This window comes from Struthio camelus, chromosome 12 (assembly GCF_040807025.1).
Source record: "Struthio camelus isolate bStrCam1 chromosome 12, bStrCam1.hap1, whole genome shotgun sequence".
NCBI lineage: Eukaryota > Metazoa > Chordata > Aves > Struthioniformes > Struthionidae > Struthio > Struthio camelus.
This window is the reverse complement of record NC_090953.1, coordinates 19,008,447-19,035,605: the sequence shown is the minus strand read 5'-3', so window position 1 is coordinate 19,035,605 and position 27,159 is coordinate 19,008,447. Positions and strand designations below refer to the sequence as shown.

Sequence of the window (27,159 nt, the reverse complement as noted above, 5' to 3'; positions counted from 1 at the left end):
CGATGCTGGCAACTGGCGGCGAAGCACCCCGCTGTCGCCGTCGCCGTCGCCGGCCCCGGCGGCACCTCCACCCGCCCCGGGGCGGCCGTTGGGCGGCCGTTGGGCGGGGCGCGGCGCGGCGCCCCCCGCCACGCGCTGACTAACGGCCCCGGCCCCGCGCCGCGGCGGCGCCCCCGCCTCGCTTGGCCCCTGCGCGCCGCCGTACGAATCCGCCTGCCCCCCGCCCGCCTCCCGCTCCCCCCCCAACATGGCCGCCCGAGCGGCGCCCGCCTCGGCCCGCCGCCCGCCGCCGCCCGCCGCCGGCCGTAGGCGGCCGTAGGCAGCCGCGGCGCCGGGAGGCGGCCGCCGCCCCGCGGGGAGGCGGAGGGAGCCGCGGGGGCTCCATGAGGGGCTGGGGCAGCCCCAGGCCGGGCCTGCCCAGGCCGCTGACTCCTCCCTTGGCGAAGGGGGGTGCGCTGGGGCCGCCTCCGCCGCCGCCCGCCGCCGCCGCCGCCGGGGCCGTGTGAGCGGAGCGGAGCGGAGCGGAGCGGGCGGCGCTCGGAGCGGCGGGCGCGGCGGGCCCCGACACCTGCCCCGCGGGCCCGGCCCGCCGGCGGCGGCCGCGATGTTCTCCCTCAAGCAGCCCAAGCCCACCTTCAGGTCCTACCTCCTGCCGCTGCCGCAGGTAACGCCGCCGCCGCCGCCCTGGCGGCCTGGCCGCCGGCCCGGGCCCCCTGCGCCGTCCGCCGCGTGCCTCGGGGCGGCCCGCAGCGCGGGCGCGTAGCGGGGGTCGGCCGCCGCCGCTGCCGGGCGGCGGGCAGCCTGCCGGCGGGGCCTTCCCGGGCCCGGCTCTGGCGGCCGGCGGCAGGATCCGGCCCTCGCGCGGGTGGCAGAAATGCGGGGACGGGGTGTAACGGCCGAACCCGGGCATGTTTGCGTGCCCTCGGGAGGTGCGCTTTCGCACTTGCCAGACAGAACGCCGTGCTTCTCTTCTCCTCCTTTTTTTTTTTTTTTGGCTTACAAGTAAGTAGGCCCTGGTAGAAGGTGGATGCCCCTATAGCAACATGTTTGACAGGTTGACTCATTGTCTCTTTTCCTTCTTTTTTCTCCCCCCCCCCCCCCTTAGTAGAAGTGAAATGTCAATGAAATGTATTTCTGGGTATTTTTAGTTTTGGGAAGTGATATCACTGTCACTATGGGAACCATAAGCATTGAGGTTATTTCACTGCAGGTTGTGATCTTGTTATAGAAGTAAGGTTTGTGTGTTTCTTTCTTTTTTTTTTTTTTAAAGATCTGGACTTAAGATGCAAGTAAGCATTATAAGTGTATGTATTCTAGGCCTTGATTTTTAGAAATTTTTCTCTTGTGAGGAAAGTCATGCATGTTAAAAATCAGTAGTTTTGTACAAACCAAGGTATCCATATCTGTATAAAACTTGTTGTAGGACCCAAGCCTTTACAGAATGTCAAGCTGACTGCCTTTCATTTGGTCTGTGACTTATTATGCCATAGGTTATGCAATTAATTAAACTTTAGCACTCAAAATACTGTACCATTCATCTGGTGCAAAGCTAAATGTACACAGAAACGTTGGTATGACTATGTCAAATTGTTGGTACAGTTGGGTCCTATTTCTTTGCAATTAACTCCCTTAAGTTAAAAGAACTTTCTCCTTTGCCCAAATAGATCAGACTTGTGTCCGATTGTAAACTTGTAGTTCTTGACCAAATCCTTTTTCTTTTTTTTTAATCTTTCCCTCAGGCTGATGACCATATAACTTCAGAACCCAGGATTAAAAAACTGGAACCAGTACTTTTGCCAGGTAAATGTAAATCTGGGATTTGACAGGTGTCTGAACTCAGATATGTTTAAGCCTTCTGTTTAATCTAATAGGATTGGTAGTTTGCAAATTGCTCTCCTTATTTGTCTGTCCTAACCTTTTTACCTAAACCTAAAAGACTAAATAAATGTGTAGGCAGTCTCTCCCGTGTAATGGGTTAGTATGTGTAGAAGAATGTCTTGGTTTTGCTGTGTGTATTTGAAACAGGGAACCGCTGTACGTTCTGTAGCTTCTGTGACACCTTCTGGAAGCCTATCTGTTAATAATTATATCTTTGCCAGATAGGCAGAACTTTACATGTGCGCAGAACCCCCTCACATAGCCTCTGTTGCAATCTTCTGTTATTTTTAAGGGAAAATATTTATAGAACTTCCACTAAGTAGGCATAATTGACTACTATATTAGCAAACTTCTAATGCCATCTTTATTCATTTTCTCTTATTTAATACTTAGCTGTTCTGTAATTTTGGAAACTGTAAGTGTCTTGAAACCTATGCAGAATAATCTTTTTAATGTGTGGATTAAAAAAGCAATGTATATATTTTTTTATCACTGTTCATAATTATATATGTATGAAAATCTAACATGTCTTTGACCTCTCTTCCGCATCTTAAGTAAGAAATAAAATCTTTGGTTCAGCCAGGGAGCTCAGTGAATGAGGATTTATGAAAGCCTTCTTCAGGTACCAAAAGAACATTCTATTGTTCTCTGTATTACTTAGTCAGAAACTGTACGTCACAATAGTAAGTTTGGCCAACTCCAAAGCTTGGCATTTCCAAGTTTTACTTTAAGTTTAAAACAGCTGTAAAATGCATTTTTTTCTTGTCGTTTTGCTTATATGTTACCGAAAATGTATGCACGCATACACAAACGCGTATGCGCTAGTGTCAGAAGCTATTGCTAAGAGGTTGTCTAAGTTTAAAGATTTTGTCTGAGATTAAGCCTGCTAACTTTCAAAGTGATGAAAAGAATAAACAAGTTATTCTTCCAAGTTAATTATTTTTCTTACTGCTTCATATTGGACTCTTGTTAATTAAGGAGCACTATTTGGTGTGGTGTGGTCCAGTGAGATGCCTTAAGCTGGAGAGACTGAAAGCTTGAGAAAAAGAAGAGGTTCTATTGAAAGAGTAAATCCTGACTCATTGACCCTCCTAATGAAATAAAAGAATATGGATTCTGTTTGAGGCATAAACACCCTGAAATACATTGCTATGGTTAATATTTGTAATAGTTACATTTTTTTTGCCTGCGAAACTTCTGCTTATCGCTTGGCATCTTATTGGTTCTGTCGCAGTTGTTATTCATCCAAGGTCTTTGACTCACGAGGAAGTGACTGCGTGTTCTTCTTTGATACATCCCACAATAAATGCAAGGCAGTATGAGATTACTTTTTTTTTTGAAATGTAGTACATCGCGCCTTTTCTGTGACATGCACAGCAGTTACGCAAAACAACTTAGGTGCAGTAACTTTTTGCTGTTGTTAATTCTTGGTTTGTGAAACCCCAAAGTACACTTAAAACAGTGCTGACCGGCTTATATTTATCCTAGGTTTATATCATTTCTCATTTTCCTTGTCTGTGTTATCTTTAAAATTGGCATTTGCTGCCTTTGGGGGCGTTTGTAAAGGAAATTGCCATAGGTATATGGCAGACCACAGTATTAAACTTCTGCCTTTGTATCATTCTGGGGTGCTATTTTGAGTTTATTTCCTAATCAAATTCATCCTTCCATCCAGTTACAGAATAGCTCTGGCAAAATATTTCAGTTTTTGTAAGTCTCCATCTCAATGAGAGTGGAGAGAAGTTTAGAAATTGCTTATTTTAAATGACTTGAATGAAACTCTTCCTGTTTAAACACCAGCTTAAATGTGTGGGGTTTTTTTGTTTTTTTTTGTTTTTTTTTGCTTCTGTCATCAAATGGTGCTTTGGAAAAGTGTATAAACAAGTACACGTTGTACTGTTGGATAGACTGGCTTTTGGATTTGTCATAACCTAAGTTTCTGGCCAGATTCCAACTCATTTAATTACATTATGGCTGACTTGTACTCCCCTGCAAGTACAGTTTGAGTATGGTATTCCTAATATCCTGTCCTTAATAGCTATGTGAAGTTGCTTTTGTTCTCAGAAACAGCATTAAACCTGAGTGGCTGAGAAGTGTTTAGTTGGTGGAGTTTTTAAGGAGTTCTTTTGGAATGAAGTTATTTCTGATAACTGTAGTTTTTGCAGCTTACTAGTCAGTAACTACTTTTACTGACTAGTAATTTGCAGAAACTGCAGATATCTGTACGAAGTTTTTGATACCTAAAATGTAATTGTTTTGAGGGAGTAGTTTACTAAAAACTGAAATTCCAAAATAGGACACTAGATAAATACTCTACTGCCTAACTCTTATTTTTGTGCAGTGGAGGTTAGGAGTGGGAGTTCCAGACATGGAAATAATGAGTTAGGTTCCCAAATGAGATATTAATTAAAAATAAATTTTAGAATTTACGCTTGCATCAACTTTTAACCTGTAGAATTTATTTTCAGAGTTTCCTCTGCAGCCCAGAGGAATGAAGATACATCTTCTAAGCTTTTTCAGACGAAACCCTATATTTTCATGCAACTGTGCCCTGAATAGGGTGTGGCTTTAAGAAAAGCAACAAGCCTCCTTTACCAAGTGAAAAAAAACATAGCTGTAGTTCCAACACTGGTATTATAACAGTGAAAAGCAAATAATTTTATAGAATTCAGTATGCTTTTATTTCAAAACACATGGTATAGTTTTAAGATAAGAGTTTTTCATTCTGCAATGTCGTTCTTCTAGTCTGGCTCCCTGATAAAGAATTTGTGCAGATTTATATGAAGAGTTGGCTTGTACAACAGTTTCACTTTTTTTTTTTTTTTTACTTTATTTGTTTGCCTAGCTTGTTTTGTGAACGTACCAAAAAGAAAGAACAGAAGAAATAGGAAGCAGTCTAGCAGTCAATCCATCAGAGTGACTTGCCTGCTTAATAGGAAATTAGCTATTATAAGCATATATATTTATTATATGAATATGCATGTTTATTTATTATATGAATTGGCTACTATTACTTTTCCTAAGTAATTGTAATGTATTTCCAAGGAGTTGCATTGTTCCTTTCCACATCATCTGTAGCGTTTTTGAGACATTGACGTAAACATTCAAAAAAATTGTGTAACATAACTGGACTATAGTATTGTGTATATTTTTTTTTATTTGAATGCCAAAATGGTGTGGCAATACACAGGTGGGTAATGAACCCACCTGGTGTCCGCACTGAAAGCAGGGTGGCACCGTGGTGCAGGCAAGATCAGGGGAAAAGGTCCTTGCAGGTGCTCATGTACGATGTTCTGCAGGAGGTGATGTAACTCCTGGGACAGTCTGAGTGAGTGAGTGGGAAGGATTGTTCTTCTTGAATCTTAATACCATTTGTGGTAATTACGTATTAACATGTTGCTCTGTATACTAATCTGCCAGAAGATTAAGTTAGTAGTTCTTAGCTGTAAGTTTTTACAAACCGACTAGAAAATACAGTTTAGTCATTTTTATTTTTAAAAGTGTGTACAGTAAAATTATAGAACTAAACTGAATTAGATCAGACTTCTTTTTTATCATCAAGACCTCCTCACATTAGCGCAAGTTAAGAGAATGTTGTTGGTGAGCTCCTGTTGCAAAACTGTTATTGTTTGTCTCTTGTGTCTGCGCCACATCTTGTGGTCTGATGGTAGTTCTGTAGAAGTCAACTTCCAGCAACATCGGTGGGGTGGGATCACAGCCATGGTGGGTTTGTAAACAGGGCATAAGAATGGCCACACAGAGTCAGATGTCTCCTCTCACTGTCGGGCCAGCAGCAGGCACGTGGGAGGAAGAAAGAGCAGGGCAGGCAGCCCTCAGCTGCTTGTTCTGCTCTCGCAGCTTCCTTCAGCTTGTGGCGTGGGGACTTTTAGAGTGAAGTAGTGTAGAGAAGTTACAGGTCATCATGGAGACAGTGCTATCTTTGTAATTCCTCTTGCTGGTTTTTCTCATGTGAATTTATCTAGTGCTTTCTGTACCATGTAAATTTTTAGCACTCGGAGCTTCAGCTGGTGAGGGCTTCAGCAATGTCTTTACATGCTGTTACAAACTACCCTAATTTGTTTGTTCTGGACCTACCACCATCTAGTTTCTTTGGCTGCATGCTAGTTCTTGTATCACATAGCGAACGTCAAGCCCTATTCTCCCATTCCATGCCGTTCATGATTTTAAGACCTATGTCACTAACCCCCTCTGTTTTGTTTCCCTTCAGATTAGTCATCTGAGTTGGTCCTAACAAGGAAGTCTTCATTACCTCTGATTATATTTTTGATCATCTCTGAGCATTTTCCACTTGTGCTATGTTCTTGTTGGGTGGAATCATATGTATGTAGTCTTCAAGATTTTGCCATCGTATATATACTTGTTAAGGATCTAATAATGCCAATCTAATTGACGACACCACCACCTGCTGTTCTTTGGGTTTTTTTGTGTGTATGCATGCTTTGATAAACAACTGGAAATTTGCGGGGGGGGTGTTAAGGATATATCAAGGAAAGTTTTAATCTTTTAGAAGTGTTGGATTCTCTGAAGTAGCTCCCAGTCCCCCTTTTTCTACTGTATTTTTGTTCCTTTGCTTTGCAAAATGTTAGTACCTTAAATGGTGTGTTCCAGAGCAGCTGCAACACATCTTATAATAGAAGGAAAGCACACCTTTTGGTGAGGCGCTCTGGAGTGCAGTGCCCCAGGTGTGTTCACTCCGGACTGTTCTGCACCCCTGGGCCTCTTTCCTGGCAGTTTCCTTTGCTATGTGGGATCCCAGAGCTGGGGAGGAGAGGTCAGGGTGTTGTGGTGTGAGTGAATGAGGTTTCAGCACTGGGGGGGGGGGGGGGGGGGTAAGAAGTATGGAACAGGTTAGTGAGCTTAATGTGTAACCTCAGAGACTTGTCAGGTCTGTTTTTCTTGTGGGTAAGGAATAATCTCTTTGGTTTAACATCTCAAGGAGGAACTTGGCATTATTTAAGTGTTTGGTGCTACTTATAATGCTGTTACTGTCAGTGCTACTTTCACACTTTTCTAGGGTGAGTTGATCTTCAAACAGGTACTGCTTGATCTGTGAAGTGTATTCATCTAGTGATGGTAAGTAGTGATGGTATATCACTACTGACAACTAAATTAAACTCGTATAAAGTCAGTTTCTGATAGTTTCCAAAATACTCTGTTGCTGATTCTCGTTTCTAGCATTGTGATTTGCTAGCCAAGGCTCTCTTGTTCAATGTGCAGCCGATTAAGACATTGTATTGCAGGGTTTGGGGGGGTTTTCTACATCATACAAAATTAAGATGTAATTGTAAAAGCAAAAAAAGTTAGCATGCAACACTAGACAAGTGTAATAGTATTGCCATTTCAAGTCATCTTCAGGAATCAGTGCCATACATGAGTATAAAGTTATTTTCACCTTTTCACAATGGCTAGATTCTTATTTAGAAAATAATGTTGGTTTTTATGTAGATTTTTTTAAAGACTTCATAATAAGGTTTGCCAAAATTCTTATTTCATAAATTAGGGGAGTTTCAAATTTTAGATGCAGGTTTCAGATTATTTTTGCAACTTTCTGCAAACTGGTATTTCATACTGCAAGAAGCTTAGACGAACCAAGCATTTGAATTATATTTAGAATAAGTGAGGCACTGCTTACAGTAAGTATATAGTAAATGCACTTTACTATTATAGCTTTTTTGTTTGTTTGACTCAAAGTAAATTTTCAGGCATGCATTGGGTTCAGTTAACTGCTTGTTTTGTTTTTTCTTTTTTTTAAATTAAGGATTGATACGACATAAGTACTACCAAGACAATCTGCAAGTAAAATCTAAGTTCCCGATGCTTAAAGTGGAGTGCTTACTTATGGAGGCAGTTTATTCTGCCTTCCATGTATTTCATAAAGTTTCTGATTAGTAAAATATTGTAGGTGTTTATAAACATCTACAGAAACTCTTTTCTCTTTGAGCTAGTTTAGCTGTACACCAATATAGAAATCATGCCTAAAAGTTAGAAGGTTGAGCATGCTTTAAAATTAAATATTTTAATGTTTGTCCATGTGTGTTCTGCCGAACAGTTCCAAAGCAGTAGGTTCCTGTCCACTATGTCCCACATGGATTTAATGCCGCAAGTCATTAAAGTCCAGAAGGGGAATAAAATGTTAATATAAATTTTGAATTGCCAGCTGAACAAACTACTGAGGTTTTTTGGTCTCCAGGCAATTATGTTTATTATGAAATAAGTCTTCAGAGACCTAATTTCCAAGGAGCATGTGTTTCCGTATTGATTTTTTTTAAAGTGAAACCGGAGTATTTTACGCTTTATCCACTAAGTACGTTACAATTTCAGAACAGTATTTATAACTTTTATTTGTGACAGTTATAAAATACGTAGCTGAAAACTGAAAACCACAGTTATCTCAAATCGTTACTGATTATACTGTTTAGGCACAGTCAGGCTTTGGGAATCTTTAGTTTATGTAGCCAGAGTAAAAATATGCAAAACTCGAAACAGCCTCCCTCCTCATTGGTTTCTTTATTGTTCATGTGACTGAACTCCGACCAAACCATTGGTAACACTTTCTTTTTTTGGGGTTTTGGTGATAGGGTTACTCTAATCATGATTAGGTTACTCTAAAAGTCCATACTGATGCCACAGGTGGCGGTCCTACTGCTCCCTCTTCCCCCTCACAGGTGCATGTTCCTGTTGCCTCCTTTGCGCTGGCACTGGAACCATAGAACAAGCCAGATGAGAAAGCTGTTCCAGTTGAAACCAGGACTGACGCCGCCGCCCCCCCCCCCCCCCCCCCCATTGAAGAATGTGTTGTAAGATTAATTTTCAACTGGATCAGTTCTGTGATGAGACTAATATTTTTCACAAATACTGGTGCCATCACAAGGATTGAGGTGGGAATGAATGTTGAATGTGGAACTGTTCACGTTTTGGTGGTGATACAGGCTTATACTGGGTTAAGGCAACTCTGTAAACATGCTCATATAGCTGTCTCCAGTGATGCTTTGCTTTGGCTGTGGTTGCTAATGAGAGCCTTCCTCGTGATGGATAGATGCTCCTTCTTACTACTCCAGCTCCAGATGGTGGCCTGGTGCCTGGCTCCTGCCCTTGCATCCTTTGCCGCGTTTCTGGGGGGCGAGGGTGCAGGGAGTTCGTATTGAGTGTTCCTCCTGGTTCCTGTTGCTCTTACAGTCGGTTAGTTTTGCAGGTTTCACAAATAAAAGCCATTATTGGACAAATGCCCTTTTAAATCTTGATCTAGTTGTTCTACTGAGACTTTTGCCAAGAAGTCCTTACTTTTTTACTCTCTTTTTTTTTTTGTATTCATTGTTTCTAACATTTAGCAAAGCTCTTGCTATGCTTTTTTTTTGTGTGTACCTTTAGCACTGCAGAAATTGTATAATATGAATATGTGAGAGAACTGCTAACAATATTTCTAATCAGATTGGGAAAGTGAGCTTTTTTTGATACTATGTGTTTAAAACACACCACCCTCCAAACTATGGTGGGAATGTTTTTTGGGAGAAACCCCAGCCCCTTCCATTACAAATGAATGCGAACTTAATATATCAGAATTGTTTTTCATTCTCCAATCACAGTATTGAGCTGTCCTTCTGGAAAATGTACTTTCTTTGTCAGTTTGTGTAGATGTGCAGAAACTTTAAATATAGATTATTTTCTAACTAATTGCAGAGATATTGGCAGATAGAGGCAGGAGGGAATATGGGTAGTAGCTATAATAGTGTGCAGCTTTTTGTCTTTGTATACAGATTCTTAACTGTGTTGTAAGAGCGCATAATTTCTTTTTTAAAAAAGCTTACAAATACTTTTTTTCTTTTGATTTTGAAAGTGGTTGAGCACACTGAACAGAAGATTCATTTAGATGTGGATTAGAGACATTTACATCTAAATGCTTAGAGCATACTAATAAACCCACGCTATTTTGGTATTCTTGTCTTTAGCTGGAAGAGAACAGCTAGAAAAAGGGCTACTAAATGATTGAATATGCTCTAGATTTCAGTTACTTAGTAATGAAGCTTTTTTGAAAACACGCAGAACTTTAGAAAAGTAAATTCAGTACTTGCCAATCATTTTGGACCAGTTTTAGACTATCTTAGATCTGTCCAAATAAGTGAACTGATTAAAGCATATTTTTAATTGTTAAATGGCAACTTGAATTGCCTTTGGCTTGTGTATTGTGAATTTTTTAGACTCTGTATCTTTCACACAAACAAATGTTTTCTGTTGTCTTAATTGAATATAGTTACTGTCAGCATTAGTAAATGAGGAACAGGGGTTAGTTTCCTAGGAGTATTCAGGAGTCAGGTTTTAATTAATTTAGGGAGGAATTATAGGACGGCATACATAAAGCACTTACTACCCTCTGGTGTCCTTAAGTCTATTAAATGCCATTTTTAGTTTTTGCATTATAACTTCAGTATTAGCTAAGGAAAGTTTATCCTAATAAACTGGTTCTTTTGCTTCTAGTATAGCCTTAAAAAAGATCTCTAACCAATATTTTGGGTTCCTGCAAGCTTCTTGAGCTTGTAAGATGTGTATTATTCATTTATGGAGTCTGATTTCAGGCATTATTTGAATCCAGGAAGTATCCGGTTCTTAATGTGCTAGAAATACCATATGCTAGCAATGTATCATGCACGCACTCTCTGTACGAGCATACACATACACGCATTTATACTTTGTTTTTCTAATGTTGTTTTTTGAACTGAGGTGCCCAGATACTTTATTTTATCTTACCACATTTTTGTATTCAATCAGTTTTGTTAATCTGTTGAATACTGTTCAGTCTGTATCATCTCATGCATTAGTGAGGTGGTGGTCCTAGACTTCATTCAAGCAACCTTGGTCCCTGAATGTGCTGTTCTGCTATATTCCTTCTGTATTCGTGGTCAGACAAGCTGTGCTAGAAACTGCTTTAGATGGAAGGGTTTGCCAGCTGCTTCAGTGAGCAACTGAAAGCCTGGAAATTACTTGAGGTCTCCTCTTTGTTGAGTGTCTCTTGAATTTTGAGCTGTGGTAATACAGAAGCCTAAAATACCAAATATGAGAACTGTATATGTAGGCCAAAGAGGATCGTTTATGCATCTCTTAACACTATAAAGTATTCAGCCCCTCATCTCTAAAACAGATGCAGGAATTTCCAATTATCAGTCCTATTGCATTGCTAATTCTTGCAGCTTTTGCTTAGCTTTTCAGAATCTCTCAAATTGACTTATTGTCTGATTACCCTGTTACTGATCATAAATGTTCATTAAACTGACACTGGCTACACAAAACAACTCAGAAAATCTCTTTGAGACTTTGTGTCTTATGTACACAAAGTTCTGCCTGTGTGCCGATTGTTAGATCTAGAGTTACTGATAACAAGCTGCAAATTAGTTTTCCAGATGGAGAGGGAGCCGTATTTATCTTTTAAGACTTTCTGGTTTGTTCTAGGGTACCTTGCTGTGATGAAACAAAGAAACTAAACTTGATCCTGCGTTGCATGGCACCAAAAATGACAAAATTACTGCTCAGTGAGCAAAAAGATGCAGAACATCTTTTATTTTAGGATGTTACTGATTAGGGATGGTGTTTTCAAATTTTGCAGATAAAGTCACCCTGAACTCTAGACCAAGTTCATTTTAGTGTAACTCAAAGCTGGAGAGACAAAATTGGCTTTGGTGCTGCTACACAACAACTGTGAAACCTCCTGACCGCTGGTTTCAGCTTTGCCAGTCAAGCCTCCGCGCTGTTGCCTGTTGCATGCTTGGCTCTGCTTCCTGACTTTTCGCTGGACTGTAGTGGATTGTGTATTATTAGTGGATTAGCTATGCAATATACTGTCAACTCTCTTAACATCCAAAATATGAAGAAGTCAAATGTGCTTTGGAAGGTTTAGCAGACTTTTTCTGCAGTGTATCGGTTTCTGAAGCTGCGTGCTCAAAATAGAAGGAATATTAGCTGGGTAGATCCTTTGGTCTCGTGTTATTTTTGTGATTCATGTATTCAGTGTAGGAATATTTTTATTAAACATGATTAGGCTTTATATATGCAGGGTGTCAACCTGTGATTTTTCTTCTGGTTTCCTGTCAGAGTTTAAACAAACTGCTCTTGTCTCCTGAGATCATTCTTTGACTGTTGGAGTCACATGGAAGTGTTGACTGCTGTTCCGTGTCTGGAACAGCTTGTGACTGTTTACTGGAAAAAAGCAGCAGCTACATTGTAAAAATGTGCAGTGTAATATCTCTGAATAGCTCAGTTGTTGACACTTGTACAGAAAAATCACCTACTGAATTACAAATACAATCAGATTTCATCATAAGCCTTTGTAAGGCCAACCACTACTACTTATGTTGTTTAGCTGCTTTCCTAAATTTGTCTTAAGTCTGGAAGGTTTGCTCCTTTTTATATTGCTTATTACAGACATCCAGAAGAGGGATAAAAGTTATGTCTCAATATAAAATTCCAAACCTGCTATTAAAAAAAAAAAAAAAAAAGTCCAGTTTGGACAGAGTCTTTTGAAAACTGCATCTGTTAAATTTGCATTGCAAACTTTCTCATGCTTTGTTGTAAATATATTTAAACCCGTCAGTTGCAGTGGGCGCGCATACGCTCCCTGTCTGTTCATCTTGGAACCCTTGGGCAAGGCAGAAGATCCGAGCTAGGTCAAAAAATCCAGAATGCATTTGTGTTAGATGAAGTGAGATTAAAGGAGGTTGCACTGAAATAGGACTAGCGTTAACGTTGTAGTGCAGCTACGCAATTCTGAGGAGCGGAGAAAAGAAGTGAAAAGGACTGGCTTTGGTGAAGAGGGTGACCTAGCAGGCATGTTTTAATCCGTAGTTGATTCAAGTTAAAGAAGTTTGTATGGGAGCAGTAATGGATCTCTTATTTCCCTACTGTTTTATAACATCAAAGACTTGAAGTTCTGAAATATTTTGGTAATAATATTTTATACTCTTAGCAAGAGAGTCGCCTGTCTGATAATAATAATATTCCAGCAGATAAGAGAAGGTTACAGTGGGGAAAAAACCCTATATATGACAGAGGCGCACTTTGGTGCGTTTGGCTCTCCATACGTTTTGTTAGAAATGCAATGATAAGCCAGAGGTATGGAGAGAGGGAAGAATAAAAGCTAGTCAGGTTTGGAAGAACTGGCTCGCGGAGAGGGGAAGCTTGGCGGGCTGAATGCAGCTGAATTTGGTGTTGAATAGTGGAAGGTTAACGACAGCTGTGAGAAGGAATTGTTTAAATGCCCAGTTTGTGCTTTTGAAGTTATTAAAGTAAATCGCTTGTTAGGAAAAAATGCTGGGCAATAGGACATTTCAGGCCAGACTCTGCTAAAAGTAGTGGAACATTTTAATTGTAATGTTTAACAGAAGTAGGCCTTGTCATTCCCGTATGCCCTGTTATAAGACACTGTTTTTGATTGCTGTTAACCTGGCTGAACTTTAACTATTTGTACTGAAGTTGTCGGAAATCTGATTTTTTTTTTTTCCCTTCAATTAAAAGGTTTATTTAACCACGGCTTAGAAGTACCTGAGAGAAGACTTGTAAGGTTCAGCAAGTCTCAGTCTGTTGCCACTAGAGCACGTTCACAACTCCTGTCCCTTCTGGCGTAGGCTGGGGGATGCAGGTATATGGTAACCACGACAGTCGACGCAGCCAGTTTTGTCCCCTTAGGTCCTCTAACTGCGCAGGGAGCTCGTGACCTGCACAAAGCACTCGGGTAGTCCTGCCAGCCTGCAGCCACGATTAGCTCAAGAAATTTTGGTGGTTTATCCCGACTGAACGAAGAGCAGGAACGCTGCTACTGCTCTCGGTGACTTCCAGGCTGGTGCATAGTTATGTTGGGGGCAAAAGAGCCAGCAGGGCCGCTTGGCGAAGCAGCTTAGGATGAGGAGCACGGGCAGAAACTGGGGCTCGCGCCTAGCAGAAGGGGCGTTTCCGAAGTCGGCTGCTGCGGCGTTGGGCACGCGAAGAGCGGTTCTGTGAACGTGCTGGTGACCTGGGCGCAGGGCCAGCTGCGCCTGGGAGGTGCCGGGGGCAAACCTCCTGCCGGCGGGGGGACGGCAGAGCCGGTCAGAGCCGAGTCGCCCGCCGCTCCTGGAGTTTGCGCCTGACTGGTCGCTGCCGTTAGTAAAGTTACCCGAAGGCCTGAGTGTTTTCTTGCAAAGCACTGGGGACAGGAAACTGGGAACTAAACATGTCAAAACTGTTATGAGCAAATTACTCTTTAGCAGTCTTTAGTCTTTTTAAAAAAAAAAAAAAAAAACCTAGTACAAAATTGTTTTTCTTGAACGCATGTCCACTATTTGGGGTACAGTAGCAGAATAGTAGCTGATCTGACAACAGAAGCAATAGCCTTATACAGGAATCAAGTAATGACCACGTTTGTTTGCTGAAGTAAGAATGAAGTTGCCATTCAGCTTCCAGAAACTTCTGTTGTGGAACTAAAAAGCAACATGATACACCGTAATTTATCATTTCTTTTAATGATCCTCATGCTCATTTACCTGTATACTTTTTTGCTTTATGGCTTGTCCCAAAATAATTATGATTTTTCTTTTTCATTTGGGTAAATTCGAAGTATATATTAAAGATCTTCTGTTTTGCCTGGTGAAGGGATTGATCTCCTTTGTTAGCTGGTCACGGCAAAAACTTTGAAATGTAGCGTGTTTATGGTGTTTGTGTTTTGCTGTTTTTCTCTTATGGAAACGCCTGAATATCTGGTGATAAGCAGAAAGCCAGATGTGGCCTGACCTTCCAAATCCATGAGCTTCCCAAGGTTCTGTAAAATAATTAAAAACTGGAAATAGCCACGTACCGTTAAGTTAAATCCTAGCTAAAGAGCATGAATATATGCCTTTGTGTAAAGGACAATGTTGTTCAAACCAATGAATTTTTAATAGTCGAAAATCACAGCCTTTGATTTTTGAGTGTAGAAAAGGGTTTGTTTTTTTTTCCCTTTCTAATGGCTAGGCAATATTGTCTATTTTGAAATTATTTTGTCTATTTTTCTAATTTCTTTTTTTTTTTTTTCCAAAATGGCATTCACTAAATTCCAGGCTGAGGCAGAAGCTGCATATAACTTGAAAAATGTAAAGAGTTTGGGGTTTTTACATATCATGGAGTTATGTAGGAATGGAATCCTTGTAGGTCATGGAATTCTTGTAGGTACAAGAATTCTATAGGTTGCTTTTTACATCTCCTTTTTTCTATTTTAGGTGAAATTGTGGTAAATGAAGTCAATTTTGTGAGAAAATGCATTGCAACAGATACTAGTCAATATGACCTGTGGGGCAAATTGGTTTGCACTAACTTCAAGATTTCCTTTATTACGGATGACCCTATGCCATTACAGGTTTGTTATTTCTCATTTTGGTACATCATGACAACAAATGTGATGGGTAAAATGGATTTAAGTAGAATATAGTAAATCTCTCACATAACTGATATAAACATGATGCCTTATAAAACAAAGAAAGCTCAGTGATGAGCTTAAACTGCCCTGTTCTGAACGTGTTGATATTCCCATCCCTTAATTTAGACTATCAGAATAGAGCAAGTTTGTGATGGAAGTACAGCCAGCTCTGTATACTATGGAGGCGGCTTTGGGAAGAGATTTAATAGAAGGCTAAGCAGAAATTGTATGAAAACACGTTCCTCTTTGAAGAGGAGAATTGCAAATGTTCCTTTGACTAGACAAGCATCAGATCAGTAAAGCCTTTAATGCATCCAAGTTTTACTGGCCTCAGTGAGGGAGGACAAAGTAACCATGAAATGAGCTTTCATTGTAGATAAGGCAAGAACAAAAGGGGAAAAAGAGACCAAGCCTTTGTCAAAGCAAAACATGCAAAATTCATCACCTTGATCAGTTTTTTTGAACAGCACAGCATGCAGCACTAAGTTTGGAAAGCAACTTGTCAGCTGTATGCTATTCTCGAAGTTGTTTAAAATTCACTTTGAGCTTTGTTTAAAAATACTCCATTAATTAGGCATGTAGAAACCTCTGAAAGTAGAGATGCTTATTCAGTAATGGTTAGCAAGTTTGACAAAAGCTACTTCAAAAAATTAATTCTTTAGGGGAGTTTGTCAAAACTTACACGGTTTATCAAATTTGCTGATAGTGACTTCGTTTTAATAAGCAAAAATAAAACATTTTGAGAGCTTGTTACTTTAAAAGCAATGTGTGAATTTAATGGCTATTGCCTTAAAGCACGTGTTTGCTGTGGTCTTCTACTTTTTGAGCTTATTATTTTTCAGTAGTATTTTTCTGCAGTTTTCGTTGCCTGGAGTTGAGATTGTTAGCTCTTCGTTCTATAGGAAAGCAGTAAGTGACCACCTGCAGCATGTTATGAATAAGATGGATTCAGAACGCTCTGAGCCATCTGGACTGGGGGTCTATAGTAGCATTGAGGAGCAGGCTTTCATATTTAATCTGTTCAGTTCTGTCTGACAATATGAAAACAAAGCTTTAGATTTTTCCTTGTGAAAGCTAAGCTCACACTTTTCTTTCTATAGTTACATTAATGGTTGGAGGCATATTTTATACTTGAGATTGTATTGAATTTCTGACAGGAATTTAAAGGCTAGCAAATTCAATGTAAATAGTGATTTTTCTCCATGCTCCACTGGGATTTCCAAACTGTTTGGCATGCATTCCCCAGCACAAGGGAGCTGTTGCTGCTACCTCTAACTAGCTGTGAAAAGGCAAGGATCGTACGTAAGTCAGAAAAGTCTAGGCATGTCTGATTTTTATCATCGTTTCTTCAAAGTTGTGCTGTATATTTCTGGCTGAGAACTGCAGAACTGCAATTACTGGCTATGAATTCATGTGTTTCAGAAATTCCATTATAAAAACCTTCTTCTTGGTGAACATGATGTCCCGCTAACGTGCATTGAGCAGATTGTCACAGGTAAGTCAAAAAAAGAGTTAAATATGATGACAGACTTTTAAATTATTCAATTCAAAGCTGTTAACTGCTTGTTAGGTTGTGCAGAGTTGTACACACTTAAGGTTTAACGTCATTAATCTTTTTTTCCCCTCTACATTGAAGAATTTAATGAAATTAGGTTAAAAGTGTTAAGAGCTCAATGAAGCTTGAGATGCTGTGCCGTAGATGTATATTTAGTTGGTCTTTGTGGGTTTTAAATCTTTAACAGCACTGAATCAACAGGTATTCTAGAAAAATCTTTTAGCAGCACATAATTTTATTAGCAAGTGCTTTACATTTGAGCATCTGAATCTCTTCCATTTAATTAGGCTGGATCGCAAAAAGCGCATCACTTGCACATTTTACACATAGCTGGGATATCCCACAGCATAAGTGCTTGAGTTCTCAAACAGTGTCTCTAGCTCAACGGCTGTTTAGTACACAGCGGTCCTCAGAATCTGCAAGTGTCAAGACGCTTCTTAATCTGAAAAAAAAAACTTACAAAATACTTGTTTTGAAGAACCAATTTTTGATTTGGTGGCTCAACAGAAGACTGCATATAGACACTATATTGCTATCAAGATACCGTAGGATACCCTGTTTGCTGAAAAGAATGTATTTCATCTTGTAACTTAATTTTTTATAACTGATAAATTTTCAATCTTGATTACACCAAAGGCTGTTAAATACTTGTTCTTCTGACTCTAAATAATTTAAATCATTCTGTATAGATAAGCTTTCAGTGCCCCGAGTCTTCTTATAATCCATCTCCGCTCTGGAAGCTCGTTGTAATGACTGTGCAAAGATGAATGTGTGTCTGAGGAAGAACACTATGTAGAGACACTTTTTCTTAAAATAAGAGGCGCTACCTAGCGACTCTGTGATATGGTCCTGCCATTGGTCCACACTTGTTGCCCCTTTTCAAAATTACCAGGTGACAGGAGTAATGCTGTCGTAAATCTGTTAACAACAGTTTTGTGCAGAGAGAAACGTTTATAAGAGTGATGTTGCAAACTTCACATTTAACTTCCTGTGCAAACTCTCATGTAATACACTGAAAACTGCTGATAGCTTTTATTTTGAAGCTCGGTGGCTGACAGATTCTAGGTTATTCTTTTGTGCAAGTTTCCCCAGCGTAAACTGTCAAATAGCATGAATGTTGGCAGTTTCATTAGAAGAATGGTAAAAATTGTCTAGGACCCCTTTCTGTTTAGCTTTTTTGTTAAAACTTGGAAACTCTTTAGAGGGAGAGGGCAGTATTTTCTGCCCACATGCTTAGGCAGATTAGTTTTTGTTCCTCTATATGTAGACTTACTCTAAATTTATTGAAGCCTAAGTTTTTACTAACAGGAAATAGGAGAAAATTTTGACAAAGCTGCAGAAGAGGTTGCTCAGTGGCGGTTAATTGAAGGTGAATAGCTGAAGGTATATTGATTTTATGTACAATGGCCAGGTAGGAGCTGTTCCTTTTAGTTGTGTCCATTGGTCTTTGAGTTCATGGTTAAGGTTAGGAAAGGTTCCAAGGGTTAGGAAGTGCAGGATCTAGCTGGAAGCATAGGAGTTTGAGAGGTAGTAGAGACAGTACAGAAGATTTTTAACATGTGTTGCTAGTCTGATATACCTTAAGAAAAGTAACTGCAGTATAGGAAGAGAAACTATTGAAACTACTAATTAGCATTTATAGTAGTTATTGTCTCCTTATCTAGCCATTAGCTCTCCATCCTTTTCCAGGGAGAAGGAGGAGCTTAATGCACAAATCTTTAAGTCCCATCTTGTCCCAGAACATGTCTTGAGTTCCCTGGAAGTGCTTAAGCTTAACCCAGAAGGTACCCGCAGCCAGCCAGCTGCGGCAATTAATCATTCAATCAATCATGTGCTCCCTTTTACCACAAATAAAATCTTTGAGGTTTCTGTGATGCTTATTCTTTTTCCATTTGAAAAGAAGATGCATAGGCCTGGAGACACAGCCTGTCTATGTAGGTCTGGACAACCTGGCAATTTACTACACTTTTTCTGCTTGTGAAGTTGTTGATGGGTAAAAATAATCTGGGCATACAGGAATCAGTAATTCAGCCACTTGTTTGAAGGAAGACTGATCGGTGTTCTACCTAATTTGAATAGTTGAAATATACTAATAAATGAAAACATGCAGGTAGTAGCATTTCTCTATCTGTTTGAGCTAGTTGTGCGTTGTATACTTACGGCACGGTCCAATAATTCTGTCTTTTCTTTACAGTGAATGACACCAAGAGGAAGCAGAAGGTTCTTGGTCCCAATCAAAAACTTAAATTTAATCCAACAGAATTAATCATTTATTGCAAAGACTTCCGTATTGTCAGATTTCGCTTTGATGAAGCGGGTCCTGAAAGTGCAAAAAAGGTATCATATCTTTTTATGAGGTGTGGCATTGTAGTAATTACTACATAATGTAGCAAGAGCGGTGCTAATAAGGAACTTTTGCTTTATGTTTTGATAGAGATGTAGGGGCAAAAAATTCAAATTGAATCCTATATATCCTGTTATAGGAGACTACCTAGATTTTAGAGTTAAAATGACTAGATAAAAACATTTTATGTGTTATATTAACCATTTCCTTGTGGATTAGATAAACGTGTGTTTCTTGTATCAGATCTCTCGTACCTAAAAAAGAAAAAATAGAAAAAACTAATGAAACAAGTCTTCTAAAAGACCGGAATCAAAATGCTGTATTACAGCTGTGCAACAGATTGCACAGATGCTTTATATACGAACAGATACATATACACAGATATGTATACCTGACAGATATGTTTCAGTGTGAAATATGTTTGGTATTTGCATTTTTCTGAAAGTCATAGCCTTAATTTACCTTTAGGTGAAGTGTGATATCTTGTATATACTGCTTACAAGTATTGCATAGCAAGTTGTCTGACTAGCTTTTAGTTACCAATTTGTTTTAAGACTGAGACAAAGGAGAGTTCAGTAAAGGCAACCATAGCTATTCATATGAACTTTCTGTTAGCATTTTACTTTTTTTTTCTTTAAATATTTGCGTAGAAAGGTGCTGTTTCTTCAGGCGGATGTTAAGGAGTCCAGGATCATAGACCCAATACCATAACCTATAAAAATCACACTCCTCTTTTCATTGCTTAAAGAAAGGGAGCTTCGTGGCCAGAAACGTACTGTCTGTTTGTCTAATAAACAGTATAAAATCATGCCCTCTTTTTTTTTTTCCCCTATGTTATCCTGGAATAGGCTAGCATGCCTTTTGACAAGAAGAGTTTTCTCTGTCTGTATACTCCTAGAAATGTCATTCCTTTTCTAGTTCTGTCTTTTAACAGTTCTTATAGGGCTCAATAAAAGCATACAATGTTGTTTAACCTAGCGAGGTCCAGGTAAGTTTCTACGAATCAGATATGGCTAGTCTACGTAACTAGACTTGTTCGCTAGCCTCCTTGCTCTGAGATGGTGGGGTAAGGTAAGATGAAGATGCACTATTTGGGCATACTGCTCGGCTGACCTCTGTGGCACCCCTTCGTGGTCAGGCATGGCATAGCCATGTTTTCATAACAGGTGACCTGGTTTGCTCAGAGAGCTCACATCCCTTTTGTACATACAATAAAATGTTTTGAGCTGAACCCCATAAGACCAAAGCACCTCAGACCGAAGTCATCTTGCGGTCATTTTTCACCTTCTGGAGACTACCTTCTCCCTAAGATTCACGGGTAGAAACCTGGAGTTACAAAGCTGACTGTTCTTTCCTGCTTACTTTTCTAGATTCCTCCGTGCCTGCTGCCTTCACTGTTTGTAACCTTTCGTGTTTGGCAGTCTTTCAGCAATCAATTCCCCTTTCACAGCTTCTCTGAAATCTCCCTGGAGCAACCTTCAGTCTGTCTATCTGCAATAACTTTATAACAACTGTTTCTAATTGGCTAAGAAGAGTAATTAGCCTGGGGGAGGGAGGAAGAGAGCACAAACCCAGCATCTCATTAACCCTTCCTATGCTGCATTCCCTAGTGCAAGAGCAAAAGGTGAAACTTTGTAAGAAGGCACTTTCTTCATGCGTTTATAATTAGATGATGTGATGTGATTTTTCTCTAGTTCTAGAGAACTAGCTAGTTGTCTAGCTAGTTCTAGGGGTCCAAAAGGATCTGAACCCATATAGTTATAAAGATACTACTGGTGCTGACAAACAGCATAAGAGTCCCCATTTTCAAATGTGAGAATGTTTTCACCAGAAAGGAGTAGAAGAAAACTTGTACACCTCTTACTTTTAACTATATGGATATTTATGGCTGCTATCATGGTTTTGATGCATCAAGTAGGGTACTGCAGCTATGTGTGGGTGTATTACAGAAGCACACTTTTACTGAAGGGAGATAACAGCTTCTGTTAACATAATCTAATATTTCCTTAATACCCTTATTCTTCTAGCGTTAGAATACAAATGTATAAGAATGAGGTGGTTAGATTTCTGTTCTGCTTAAATTATTTTGGGATGTTGGTCAACACAAGTAGAATAGTCTTACACGGGATATGAAGCGGAATTGTTCTTTCTTGCATTTCACTGGCATGGTAGCACCTCACTCCTGAAAGATTTTTATGTCCGATTTCTGTGCCTGCCCCTCAAAAAGTACCTGTTAGCAGGGCTATCTATATGTTTAAAAACAAAAAAGGTGGTCAGGTTGTTTGTTTGTTTGTTTACATCCCACTATTTGTGCATGAAAATATTAGTACTTGTCTACAATGGCAATAATTGTGTGCCTAACTTTTTTTAGGGAGGACTAAGACTTAAACTAAAGTATAACTGAGTTTTGATGGGAGGAATGTATCCAGTGCTCTTGGCTGGGTATTCCAGAGGTGCCTTCAGACCTGTCGAATGCTGGACCAGAGATCTGATCATGGAGGCATAGAAATCCTGGAGGGACCTCTGGAGGTCACCCGCCTGGTCCAGCTTCCTCTCTGGAGTGGGCCTGTAGCCAATGCTAGATCAGGTCAGCTGTGGGTTTGTCCAGCTGAGTCTTGAAAGCCACCGAGGATGGAGGAGTTGAAAGCTGCCCCGGGGTGACTTGTTCCAGCGCTGACCTCTCCTCCCCTTCATGAAATTTTTTTCCTAATGTTCAGCGTGACCCTCCCAAAATGCAGTTTTTGGCTGCTGCCTATTATGTCATCTGGCAAGACTGACAAGTTTGTAACTGCTTTCCAGGTAGCTGTAGGCAGCTATGAGATCAGTCTTCAGTCTCATCGTTGCACAACTGAACAAGCCCAGCTCTTCAGCCTCTCTTCAGAAGATGTGGTTTAGTACTCTGATTATCCTCATATCCCTCTACTGGACCCTCTGCAGCTTCTTTTCTTTCCTCTTTAATTGGGGGCCTAACCTCCTGTCCCTTCTTGGAGAAAAATCGAAACAACTGTCAACTATTTTCTTTTCCCTGCACAAATTTGCATGCCCATTTTTTGGCTAAATATGAAGACCTCCTGAGTAAAAAAAAACAAAAAAAAAACCAAAAAAACCAAAAAAGACTGGGTAGAATTGTGCATGTGTGTTGTTTGAAGGTGTTTCAGGGTGCGTGCTGCTTATAGGGTTGAGAAATTGCAGAACTCAGCATTTCTGCTGTAATCAGAGAATTGGGCAGGCTTCCATTCAATTAAAATCAAATCTGAAGCATTTAGACTCAAAACATGCTTTTCAAATAGTTTTTTTTTTTCACTTGTTAGTTTTAAAATAAGTGGAGAGGAAATGATGTTTTGGATAGCATTGCAATCCCTGCTCTGTGAAGCAAGAAACCTGCATGTTAATTCTTTATAAATCGTAACTTCCTTGGGCAAACTGTACCCTCAGCGGTACAAACCAGAACAGGGAGATTTCTCTCTAACTGAATAGTTTATCCTGTTACTTCAGGGAGCATCATCCCGTGAATAAAGCACAGTTGGCTCAGAACTAAGTATCTGTCTTCTATAACATATATTTCAAACTATGTGAGTATAACTGTTTAAAACTTGCTTGCTGCCAGAGGCTAACTACTGTTCTCTTTAGAGCAATAGTTAACCTTGAGAATGATTATTTTAAAAGTGAGCTTTAAGCATGTGGAATAGTTACGAGGAGGACAGATACTAAAGATCTTTATACAATTAAGGAATTTGTTTCATGCGTAATCCCTTGAAGCTTACGAAAATACTCATCAGCACTCTGATACGTATGTTGCAGTTGACAAAGGATGTAATTGCTCCTAAGGAGGTATCTGTATTTGCAGAACAGGGACATATTGGAGAATAGCTCTTACTAATTTAGCTGCTTTACTAGAAGAGAGAGTATTCTGTGTCTGTCTTCGGTAGTAAGTGCAAGGAAGGATCCAAATCTGAAAGCAGTTATAACTCAGATGTGGACAATCTGATTTGTTTACTTGAATATAGACATAATAATGTGGGTGATAACTTTTAGAGCTGCTTCTCCATCTTAAAGCAGAAATAATGTGAAAGAGCTCATCAAATTGAGGTGAATGAATTTGGTTTGGGATAAATTATCATGAAGAAGTTTAAAAAAAAAAAGAAAAAAAAAGAAAAATTGGAGTTCTATTAAAAAAAACTGCTTTCAATATTGCATGCAGCCAGTACACGCTAATAAAATACTCTCCCAACATTAATCGGTCTAGTAAATATTTCCTTGCACACTTTTGCTTAGGGGTATTTGGCAAGCAAGAGTTAATAAATAGAGCAGGTGGAAACTTCATGCTTGCAATGATTTAACAGTTTGATTCCATTTTGTCTCTAAAATAAAACTATAGAGCCTCAATAGAAAGGAAAACCAGATGGGTGTGGGAGGAAGTGGAGGATGGGGAAGCAAGAGTAAGCAAGTTGGGGAAGCCTTATTTAAGCAACCTGAAAGAAGCATTTCACATTCCTTAAAGGAAAAAAAGAAGAATTTTGTTCTGTAAATCAAAAAATGGGTCAAACTGAAAACTGCTAATTTCTAGCCATTACCTAAAACTAACTTAGCATTACGTAAAGCTTGACATCAAACTAACAAATTAAAACATATGAAATGTTGAGGCTTTAGGTCTTCTGGACTATTAAATAGATGACTGTTAGCATGTTGCCTTGCCATGCACATGAATCTTGGCAGAGCACCAGCATGGCACACGCCCTATAATCTCCTATTTCCTAAATATATCTCTGTTTTGTCAGATCCTTTACTTCTTGCACTTCCTCAGCGCTTTTTCTTTTTTTCAAGTATGTGCTCCATTTCAGAGACACGTGCATAATCAAAACAGGAGGAAAAAATACTTTTCTCAGATCTTGTTTCCTGCCCAATCAAAGCTAGTCTTCGCACATGGCCTAACACTTAGGAGGGAGTGGAGCAATTTTTTGCCAACTTTTATGCGGAATAAATATGAAACTCGGTTTTGGACAAATGACCCTGACCTTTTTGATTTCCCCTCCACACCCCTTCCTAAACTCCTGTATTACCTTATTGTAAGTGTTTGTACAGATCAAAATTGATAATCTGATAATCTCTCAAGACACTGGGAATGCAGGAGAAGGCATTTTATATTTAGAGTCTTTGGGAGTAGAGGGAGTGCAAAAAGCTTAAACTCACCCGAAGGTATTTTAAAAAGAAAAAAGGTATATTAATAATTTTCTTAAGTCTTAGGAAAAAACCACTATGCTTACAATTCAAGCACATGCTTATGCAAACAAGAATTCTGATACAGAAAATTATTTTCTCAAATCCTTGTACAGTTTCCTCTCATCCAGTTTATTTGTACTGAAACCAAATTAAGTACTACCTATAGCTGGCATTACAGTTTTTATGGAAGAAAAAAAAACCCGCTCTCAATGCTTGGAACTGGACCATTTACGGCTTAACATTCATACAAGTTCTCCTAGATGCTAGGGCTGGAAGTCCTGTTAGTTGAAAGCTTGTTGTTCCAAAAAGACTGGCTACCCTGCAAAGATTTTAAAAATTCTGTCTCTAGGACTTGTTTGATCATCGTTTCATGTCTTTCCGTTGCAAAGTGTCTTCTCAGAACAGGAATTGCAGTAACAAGGGAAGAAAGTATCCCTCCAGTGAATTTTTAAGATAAGTGGCCCAGCCGAGGGAGGGAGGTGAAATGCATGACTTTAGGGTTATGCTAACTTGGCACATCTTAAATGCAACCTGATCAAAAAGATCTTCCAAAAAAGCCGTAGCTGTACTTTGAAGCCCTTGTCCGTGGTAAAAATCCTGTTGATGAAGGAGAAGAGGAGAGCTTGCCCAGTATCATTTATCTTTCCCAGCTGGGGCTCGCACTGGGGATGCTGACAAGGATATAGCCTTTGTATGTATGAAATAGTTGAATCCATTCTGTTAACTTATTAAAATGAATTAACTTTCCAACGAGCAGCCTATTCTCTTGTTATTGGACTGAAACTAAGTATCTTCAGGTTTAGACAGTTGTAAATTGGCAAAAATACTAAACATTTTCAGTCTGATAGGAGAACATTTCGTATAAAACAAGTTTGCCTTCCAGTTGAAGAGCTTTCTGCTTACAGAGATAATCTGCTGAGAGCTGTGGCATCTGCTTCTTCTTTGAAACTTGCAGACAATAAAATCATTATATAGATTTAATGAGGAATAAACTGAAACATGTATGTCTTTAACACTTACTAGTGTATATCAGTAGAATTTGTCTAAACTGTAAAATGAAGACAGTGGCAGGATAAATATGAATATTTTTTTTTTAGTAACAGAAAGAGAGGTCCTGAGCCTGTGTTTTTGTCTATGGCTGGACTGTTTCTCCCGTGCGGTGGCTGGTGCTGAGTTATGTCTGTTTTGTGGAAAAGCTGGGAGCACTTCCCAGCAGCTGGCTTGAGGAGCGCCCGTCTGGCCCTCTGTTTGTGGGACCTGACCTGAAGGCATGCCAGCCCCCCACGCTTTACCCTTCCTAACCCAGCACGCTCCCCTCCTCCCTGTTTCAAAGGTGGCAAGTAAGCAAAAGAGATTTCAATTGCTCCTTTTAAAAAGAGTTTTTTATGTTTTTCTGTTTTATTATTTGGTGGCCCAGTGGCATTTTCTTGATGTCTTGCAGTTCACCCTTGAGCCTTGAAAGTTGATGAGTGTAGTAAAAGGCTGTCGTCCTTGACATCCATAAACGAAGATTAGGAGTAGCTCCGTTAACATTGGTTACTCCCATGAAAAGTTAATTAGAAAAATGAAGGTCAAAATGCATATGTAAATAAATTTGCATTTTATTCCGTTGTGATTGATAGATCAAATTAGTCTGTTAGAAGATGCTAGGTATTATGAACTAGCTGTTTCCTTGTTACGGTTCTTCAGCGTTGATTTGTACAATCACAAGGTGTAATAAAATTTTTATGGCTTCTGGTTACTTCATGGTAGTTACCAGTCTTTCTAAATCCTGAAAATGAGCTTATAAATACTCATTTAGAATTCCATACTAGATCATTTTCCCATGACGTTTTTACCAGTTTTTCTCAGAAATGTCCTGTCCTCTATTTTGCATTGTAGTTTCCTTGTTAGCTCCGAGTGTGGGAGAGAAAAGTCAAAGGAAGCGCTCCTAAGACTTACAGGAACGTTTTGTTGGGGACTGTGTGTGAAAAAACATTTTCAACTCTTGTAAGTTAATCTACAACCATTAACTGGTTTTATAAATAGTGAAGAACGTCCCTACCGAAAGCCAACCTAAATAAAAACGTGGCGAAGGTTCCGTTATGTCCCGTGTATGTTGCATACAAGCTAGTAAAAATGCAAAATTTTCTCTATGCAGAGATTAGCAAAAGTGAGGTCTCAGATTATTATTTCCTGTGGCACAATGTTGCCAGTAGTATTAGTCCTTCTTTTGCATATCATGGAAATCTTTCTTTTGCTAACAGAAAGCAATTTCTTGGAAGCACGGAATGTTTTTTAAAAATCATGTCCAAGACTTAGAACAAAGAATAAATTTTTTTCCTTGTGTTGCCAAAAAATCATGGAGGGTTGAAGGGAAGGGAGAGGAAAGGAAGGCAACCTTTTTAGGGGGTAGTAATGAACTTATGCGATGCCTTAGTCCCTAATGAGCCATAAAAATTTTGCATGGGGAATTTCTGGATCTGAACATGTAGAATAGAGTTTTGTGTGGTATAACCTCCTTTTTGTTAAGTATATCCTTTAGAAATAAGCAGGTACGTTTTAGTAAAATGGAGAAGCTAATGCTAAGGGAAGAAGGCAAAGCTAAGCCTCTACATTCAGTCCTGAGAATAGCAGTGGAGAGTAACAGTGCAAATCCTGCCTTGAAAGTTGTCTGTTTTTTCCTTGAATTTGATTTTTCTAGTATTAGCTTTTTTTGTCAAATTTTTTACATTTATTAGTGAATATCCA

The 27,159-nt window shown here is 39.7% G+C and overlaps 1 protein-coding gene across 1 annotated transcript in view; it reads left to right on the top strand.

The window, feature by feature from the left end:
* Positions 1 to 515: 515 nt before the first annotated feature.
* Positions 516 to 27,159, top strand: part of MTMR10 (myotubularin related protein 10) — a 41,054-nt gene continuing 14,410 nt past the window's right edge. Inside the window, exons 1-5 of the mRNA XM_068957883.1 lie at positions 516 to 664; positions 1,740 to 1,800; positions 15,114 to 15,250; positions 16,733 to 16,805; positions 19,060 to 19,202. Of these exons, the coding sequence (XP_068813984.1) occupies positions 605 to 664; positions 1,740 to 1,800; positions 15,114 to 15,250; positions 16,733 to 16,805; positions 19,060 to 19,202 (474 nt within the window). The 5' untranslated portion in view covers positions 516 to 604. The remainder of the gene's footprint in view (positions 665 to 1,739; positions 1,801 to 15,113; positions 15,251 to 16,732; positions 16,806 to 19,059; positions 19,203 to 27,159) is intronic.